The sequence below is a fragment of the Choloepus didactylus genome, chromosome 7 (genome assembly GCF_015220235.1).
Source record: "Choloepus didactylus isolate mChoDid1 chromosome 7, mChoDid1.pri, whole genome shotgun sequence".
In the NCBI taxonomy this organism is placed as follows: Eukaryota; Metazoa; Chordata; class Mammalia; order Pilosa; family Megalonychidae; genus Choloepus; species Choloepus didactylus.
Window position 1 is genome coordinate 80435129 of NC_051313.1, and position 8336 is coordinate 80443464.

At 39.4% G+C, this 8336-nt stretch overlaps 1 protein-coding gene across 1 annotated transcript; it reads right to left on the reverse strand.

Annotated features, from left to right (window-relative positions):
• Positions 1-462: 462 nt before the first annotated feature.
• LOC119540140 (60S ribosomal protein L36a-like) lies at positions 463-925 on the reverse strand. Its single transcript, XM_037844191.1, has one exon. The coding sequence runs from the start codon at positions 922-924 to the stop codon at positions 568-570; it is 357 nt and encodes a 118-aa protein (XP_037700119.1). The 5' UTR covers position 925; the 3' UTR covers positions 463-567.
• Positions 926-8336: the final 7411 nt, after the last annotated feature.

An 8336-nucleotide genomic window follows, 5' to 3' on the forward strand; every position in this document is an offset into this window, starting at 1 on the left:
TATTACTAAACACTATCCATTTTCTCTTACATGTTTGCATTTGAAGTCTATTTTGCCTGACATTGTATAGCTACCCCAGCTGTTCTTGGATTACTGCTTGCATGGAATATCTTTTCTATCCTTTCACTTTCAAACTATTTGTATCTTTGAGTTTAAAATGAGTCTCTTGAAAACAGCATATAGAAGGATCATGTTTAAAAACTCATTCTGCCAATTTGTGTGTTTTGATTGGAGAGTTTAATCCATTAACAATGTTATGAGTGTAAAAACAATATTTACTTCAACAATTTTATCCTTGACTTTTATTTATTTGTCAGATCTATTTTCCCTCCATTTATTCATTTAGTTACCTTTACTATAATCTTTTTTTCTGGACTCTCCTCGAACCCTCTCTCTTCTATCATTTTTCTTGCAGCTGACACAACTCCCTTCAGTATTTCTTTTAGGGAATTTCTGTTGTTGATGAACACTGTCAGCTTCTGTTTGTCCATGAAAATTTTAAAGTCTCATTTGTTTTTAAACCATAACCTCAAGATTTTATTATCATAATAAAACAAAAGACAAAGCTTAGAACTGGATCACTTGGCCCTTTCTCTTCTTGTCTCCTCCTGATTCAAAATGTTTGCATCTCTTAATAGCCAACATTCTTTTAGATCTGCAGTTGGGCTCAATGCTTTCAAGCCTCAGCACAGTCTTCTTTGTAGTTTTAGCCTTCTTCTGGAAAATCTGCTTAGTCTGCCCACCATAGCCACTCTGCTTCCTGTTGTAACGCTGCTTTCCCTGGCCATATAGAGAATCCTTGCCTTTCTGGTACTGTGTCACTTTGTGGGGCTGGTGCTTGCTGCACTTCTTACAGAAGGTCTGGCGGGTTTTAGAAACATTCACCATGTCTGCTGGAATGCTATCAGCATGAAAAGCCCTCATTTTTGAAGGGCAACATTGAAGGATAAAGGATTCTTGACTGACAATTTTTTTCTCTTTCATATCTTAAGCATATCATACCATTGCATTCTTGCCTCCATGGTTTCTGGTGAGAAATCAGCATTTAGTCTTATTTGGCTTCTCCTGTGTTCCAGTTTGCTAATGCTGTCATTAAGCAAAATACCAGAAATGGATTGGCTTTTATGATGGGGGTTTATTTGGTTATGAAGTTACAGACTTAAGGCCACAATAGTGTCCAAGGTAAGGCATCAACAATAGGGTACCTTTACTGAAGGATGGCCTGTTAGCTGGGAAGGCTTGTGGCTGGAATCTGCTGATCCATGGTTGTGTTCTAGCTCCTCTCTCAATTCCTGTGCAGTCTTGGTTCCTTCTCCCAGGTCCTTTCCAAAGGCTTACATGACAGCATTCTGGGCTTAGCTTCTTGGGGTAAACTCTGGGCTGGCAAAAGTCTGCTTTCAATGGCTGTCTCCAAAATGTGTCTCTAAGCTGGAGCAATGAGCTCCTTCTGCCTGAGCTCTTATAGGGCTCCAATGATTTAATTAAGACCCATGCTGAATGGGTGGGGCCACACCTTCATGGACATAATCTAATCAAAAGTATTACCCTCCAGTTGGGTGAGTTACATCTTCATGGCAACAACCTAATCCTAAAATCCCAACCTAATCAACACTAATACATCAACCCCCACAAGATTGCATTAAAGAACATGGCATTGTGTAGGCAATGGTTCTGCCTATACAGATCTCAAAAAAATTCTGTAGGCTTGGCATGCAGTTATAAGGGTCAAAACCATCAGACAATAGGACTTTCCACAATTGCTTTCTGGACAGCTCCGTCTCCAATCCTGGCTTGTACTGAAATGACAGCCAGGTTCCATTATTGATTAAATCCTCAGTTGAGGCTGTAGCTTCTGTTGTCTCACTTTTTCAAAGCCCAGAATTCTCCAAACTATCAGTTTGTGGTTTCTTTGTACCCAAGAGTTCAGTTCTCAGCTTATCTCTGTCCTGCCACATTTTACTATAAACTGCAAGGAGATATCAGGCTATGTCCTCCTCACATAGTCTGGAGATCTCCTCAGCTAAGTATCCCAGCTCATTGCTTTCAAATTCTGCCTTCCATCTGACACCAGGACACAATTTTGCCAGATTCTCTGCCACTTTAAAACAAGGATCACCTTTCTTCCAGTTTGCAGTGACACATTCAACATTTCTGTTCAAGGCCTCATCAGAGCTATCTTTAGAGTCTATTTTTCTACCAAAAGTCTCTTCAAAGCCATCTAGGCCTTTTCCATCAAGCTCCTTATAATTCTTACAGAATTTCCCTGCTATCCATTTAAAAAACCATTCCAACATGCTTGGTATTTGCAAACTCAGCAGCACCGCACTTCTTTGGTACCAAAATCTGTTGGGGTTTGCTAATGCTGCCATTATGCAAAATACCAGAAATAGATTGGCTTTTATAAAGGGGGTTTATTTGGTTATGAAGTTGCAGTCTTAAGGCCACAATAGTGTCCAAGGTAAAGCATCAACAATAGGGTACTGTGCTGGTTTAAATGTATTATGTCCCCCAGAATATCTTTGTTGTATCTTGTGTGGGCAGATGTATCATTGTTGATTAGATTGTAATTCTTTGAGTGTTTCCATGGAGCTGTGCCCCACCCAACTGTGGGTGATGACTCTGGATAGTTTCCATGGAGGTGCGGCCCCACCCATTCAACATGGGCCTTGATTAGTTTACTAGAGCACTGTATAAGCTCAGACAGAAGGAGGGAGCTTGCTATAGCCAAGAGAGACACTTTGAAGAATGCCCAGGAGCTGAGAGAGGAACTTCAGTTTAGAGACATTTTGGAGACAGCCTTTGAAAGCAGACTTTTGCTCCAGAGAAGCTAAAAGAGGACCAGCACCCCAAGAGCAACTGAGAGAGACATTTTGGAAAGAAGCTGAAGCCTAGAGAGGAACGTCCTGAGAGAAAGCCATTTTGAAACCAGAACTCGAGCAGATGCCAGCTACTTGCCTTCCCAGCTAACAGAGGTTTTCCAGACACCACTGGACATCCGCTATTGAAGTTACCTGATTGTTGATGCATTACCTTGGACACTTTATGGCATTAAGACTGTAACTGTGTAACCAAATAACCCCCTTTATAAAAGCCAATCCATTTCTGGTGTTTTGCATACTGGCAGCATTAGCAAACTAGAAGAGGTACGTTCACTGAAGGATGGCAAGTGGCATCCAGAAAACCTCTGTTAGCTGGGAAGGCATGTGGCTGGCATCTGCTGACCAAGGGTTGTGTTCCAGCTCCTCTTTCAACTCATGTGCATTCTTGGTTCCTTCTCCCAGGTCCTTTCCAAAGGCTTATGTGGCAGCGTTCTTGGCTTAGCTTTTCAGGGCTAACTCTGGGCTAGCAAAAGTCTGCTTTCAAAAGCCATCTCCAAAATGTATCTCTAAGCTGCAGCAATGAGCTCCTTCTGTCTGAGCTCTTATAGGGCTCCAGTGATTTAATTAAGACCCATGCTGAATGGGTGGGGCCACACCTCCATGGAAATAATCTAATTAAATGTATTACCCACAGTTGGGTGGGTCACATCTCCATTGAAACAACCTAATCCCAAGATTCCAACCTAATCACTAATATATTCAGCCCACAAGATTGCATTAAAGAAAGTGGGATTTTGGGGGACATAATGCATCCAAACTGGCACACTTTGTATGTTTCACTTTTCTCTTGCTGCTTTCACAATTCCCTCCTTCTCTTTGACATTTGAAAGCCTGATCAGTATGTGTCTTGGAGTGGGTCTATTTGGAGTTATTCTGTTTGAAGTATGTTGGGCTTCTTGAATTTGCATATATATGTCTTTATAAATTTAGGTGAAACTTCCAGACATTTTCCCCTCAAGTAGTCTTACTGGCCCTTTTCCCTTCTCTTCTCCTTCTGCATCCCCCAGGTTGCATATATTTGTATGCTTCATGCTTTCAATCATTTCCTGAGTCCCTGCTCAAGTTTTTCCATTTTTTTCTCCATTCTTTTGTCTGTTCAAATTCGGTTGCTTGTCTTCTAGCTCACTGATCCTTTCTTCTGCCTCTTCAAATCTACAGTTGAAGGATATTTTTAATTTTATCTGTGGTGTCTTTCACTTCTATAAGATCTGCTATTTTTCTATGTATCTTTGAAATTTTTCTTTATGTTCTCTTAGTGTCCTCTTAATATCCTTTATCTCTTTAGCCATATCATTGAATTTGTTTTGGAGATTTGTTTGAATGTATTTGATTAGTTGTTTCAAAATATCTGTCTCCTCTTTTTAATTTGTTTCTTTGACTGGGCCTTATCTTTTCTGCATTTTAGTATGCATTGTGCTTTTTGTTGATATCTGGTGATCTGATTATGTTGATGGGTCTATTCTGAAGGTTGGTTTCTTTCTCTTGTCTAGGATTTTGTTGATTGGGTTTGTATTAAGGCTCTTCTATAGTTGGATCATCACTATTTCCCAGCCAAAAGAGGGGGCTAGTATCCATGCATGGGGCATAGACTAGATCCAGTGGACCCTAGGATAGGGTATAGAAAGCCTTCCCCCTCCCCTGCATTTCTGGCCTGCCCTGCAGATGGTAATCTTTGGCTCCCTATTCTCCTCAGCCCTAGGAATGGAGGCTTTATGGCTTTTTGCCACATTCTCTTTGAGACAGTTGAAACAGTAGTGCCTGGTGGAATCTGACTCAGAGGGAATGAAACTAGGGGAACCCATGTCTCTGTTCACTGGCCAATATCTGGTCCATTGCTGGGCTGTGTCCCCCTCTGTATTTGGGGCAGACCACACCCATGGCCATCCTAGTCTGCAGGTAAGGATCTGGCCACTTGCTGTTGCATCCGTCAAGGGAGGAGGATGGGCACCAGGAATCTTGGATGGAATTACAATCTCTGACCATAGTTTCTCAGTGTCTTCATCCCTTATGGCTCTAGTGTTGTACTGACCTCCCCTGGTCCCAAGATCCCCAAATGGTTGATTTAGACAGGTTCTGCTTGGCTGTTTGGTGCTTTGGGGAAATAGGTTCTGCCACTCCTTCCCTCACCCACAATTTTGGCAGCCTCTCCTTTGGGCCCTTTTGTATTGAGCACTCCTTAACAGCACATTCTGCCCTGGACTTGGGCCTGTGTGTCTGGATATAGGCACAATTATAAACAGGTTTAACTTCTCCTTTGCAGTAAAGAGCTTCTTAAGGGCAAGCCCCAAGATAAAGGTCACAGCATATGAAACTGCCAGTCCTCAATGTTTGTGAGAACATCAGCAACAATCCAGGTCAGGAAGTCTAACACTTCTGCATTTTCCCCCAGCTCCTCAGGGGGGGCCCTGCATATATATTTTTATTCTCTGCCCAAATTACTTTGGGATATGTCACTGTTTCACACTAACCTATACAAACTTACCACCTCTCATTTCGTATTCAAAGTTCCATGCAATTATGGTATTTGAACAAACTGTATGAGTTAAATTGTTTAGGAAATATAGATCCTGCACCAACTAAACATCTCTTCCCTTGGTCTCACATGGAAGTTGAAGTTTTAAAACACAGTCAGTATTGTCCTTTACCCTTTGGCCCAATTTTCCCTAGTCCTAAGCAAATCTGCTTCATTCATATCTCTAATTGAAGTCTGGACTCTTTTTCAGCTTTTGAAACAGTTGCTGTATGTGCTAATACTGACATTCATATCTGCCGAGCTCTAGGTGTGAATTTCAGGTGTTACACAGATATCCAAAGTTCCAGGGATCAATCAGGTTTCACAGTAAGTTCTAAAACCAGGAGTCCTTCAACTTTGTTCTTTTTCAAGATGATTTTGGTTATTCAGGGCCCTTTACCGTTTCATATGAATTTAATGATTTTTTTTTTTTTTTCATTTCTAGAAGGGTGTTGGAATTTTGATTGGAGTTGCACTAAATCTCTAAATTGCTTTGGGTAAAATTGACATCTGTACTGATTTGGTTGTATTATGTCCCCTAAAATGCCATTATCTTTGATGGAGTCTTGTGTGGGCAGGAAATGTATTGGTGTTGATTGGGTTGGAGACTTTTGATTGGATGTTTCCATGGAGACACTGTGGGTGAGATCTTTCATTGGATAATTTCCATGGAAGTGTGTCCCTGCCCATTTAGCATGGGCCTTGATTAGTTTACTGGAGCACTAGATAAGCTCAGACAGAAGGAGCAAGCTTGCTACAGCTAAAAGGGACACTTTGAAAAATGCATAGAAGCTGAGTGAGTAGCTGCAGATGAGAGACAGTTTGAAAATGGCCGTTGAAAGCAAACTCTTGCTCTGGAGAAGCTAAGAGAGGACAAACACCCCAAGAGCACTGAGAGTGACATTTTTGAGGAACTGCTGCCTAGAGAGGAATGTCCTAGGAGAAAGCCTTTTGAAACCAGAACTTTGGAGCAGATGCCAGTCACATGCCTTCCCAGCTAACAGAGGTTTTCCGGACACCATTGGCCATCCTTCAGTGAAGGTACCCGATTGTTGATGACTTACCTTGGACACTTTTTGGCCTTAAGACTTAATTTTATAACCAAATAAACCCCCTTTATAAAAGCCAATCCATTTCTGGTGTTTTGCGTCCTGGCAGCATTAGCAAACTAGAACAACATCTTAATATTTAGTCCTCCAATCCATGAACACAGAATGTCCTTCCATTTATTTAGGCCTTCTGTATTTCTTTCAACATTGTTTTGTAGTTTTCCTGTACAAGTCCTCTGCATCTTTTTAGTTGCTATTGTAAATGGAATATTTTTATTGATTTCCTCTCACAGTTGTTCTTTAATAGTGTATGATGTTAGCTATGGATTTTTCATGTATGCTGTTTATCATGTTAAAGATGTTTCCTCTATTCCCGGTTTTCTGAGTGATTTTATCAAGGAGTGCTGAATTACGTCAAATATCTTTTTTTGCATTAATTGAGATGATAATTTTCCCCTTTGTCTATTAATATGGTGTATTACATTTGTTGATTTTCTTTGCATTGGTGGGATCGACCCCAACTGATCATGGTGCATAATTCTTTTAATGTGAGGTGATTTCATTTGCTAGTGTTTTACTCAGGAATTTTTCATGTGCATTCAAGAGGGATATTGGTTGGTAATTTTCTTTTCTTGTGATCTTTATATCTGCCTTTGGTATTAGCATGATGCTGGCCTCAGAGAATGAGTTGGAAAGTGTTCTTTCCTCTTCAGTTTCTTGGACAGTCTAAGAAGGACTGGTGTTAATTTTTATCTGAATAATTGTTAAAATTCAACAGTGAAGCCTTCTAGTCCTGAGCTTTTCTTTGTTGGGAGGATTTTGATGATTGATTCAATCTTGTCAATTTTTATTGGTTTATTGAGATCTATTTCTTTTTGAGTCATCTTAAGTAGTTTCTGTGTTTCTAAGAAGTTGTCCATTTCATCTAATTTTCTAATTTGTCACTGTATACTTGTTCATTGTATTCTCTTTTAACCTTTTTATTTCTGTGGGATAGGTAGTAATGTCCCCTCTTTCATTTCTGAGTCAATTTATTTGGGTCTTCTCTTTTTTTCTTTGTCAGTCTATCTAATGTTTATTGATTTTATTGAACTTTTCAAAGAATCAGCTTTTGGTTTTGTTGATTTTATTGCTTTTTCTTCTCCACTTCATTTATCTCTGCTCTAATTTTTGTTTTTCCCTTTCTTTTCTTCACTTTGTGTTTAGTTTGTTCTTCTTTTTCTAGTTCCTCCAGGTGTGAGGTTAGATTTTTGAAGTCTTTTTTAATGTAAGCATTTAGAACTATGAATTTCCCTCTGAACATTGCCTTTGCTGCATCCTTTAAGTTTTGGAATGTTGTGTTTTCATTTTCATTTGCCTCCATATATTTCTTGATTTTCCTTGTGATTTCTTCTTCGATCCATTGATTTAGAATTTGTTGTGTAACTTCCATGTATGTATAGATCTTCTAGTTCTCTATTATTGATTTCTAACTTTATTCCATTATGATCAGAGAAGAGGCTTTGTACAATTTCAAGTCTTGTTAAATTTGAAACTTGTTTTATGAGCTAATGTGTCTATCCTGGAGAATGAGCCATGTGTTCTTGAGAAGAATGTGTATATTGCTGTTTTGGAGTGCAGTGTTCTATATATGACTGTTAGGACTAGTTCATTTATAGTATTGTCCATGTTCCCTGTTTCCATATTGATCTTCTGTCTAGATGTTCTATTCATTGATGAAAGTGATATACTGAAATTTCTAACTGTTATTGTAGAGGTGTCTATTTCTCCCTTTGTTTTTAATATTTTTATTGTGAAATTTAACATATATACAGAACAGTGAAAACTTTCAAAGGATGATTTAACAAGTAGTTAGCAAATTTCAAAGAATGTTATGGGTTACAGTTCCATGATTTC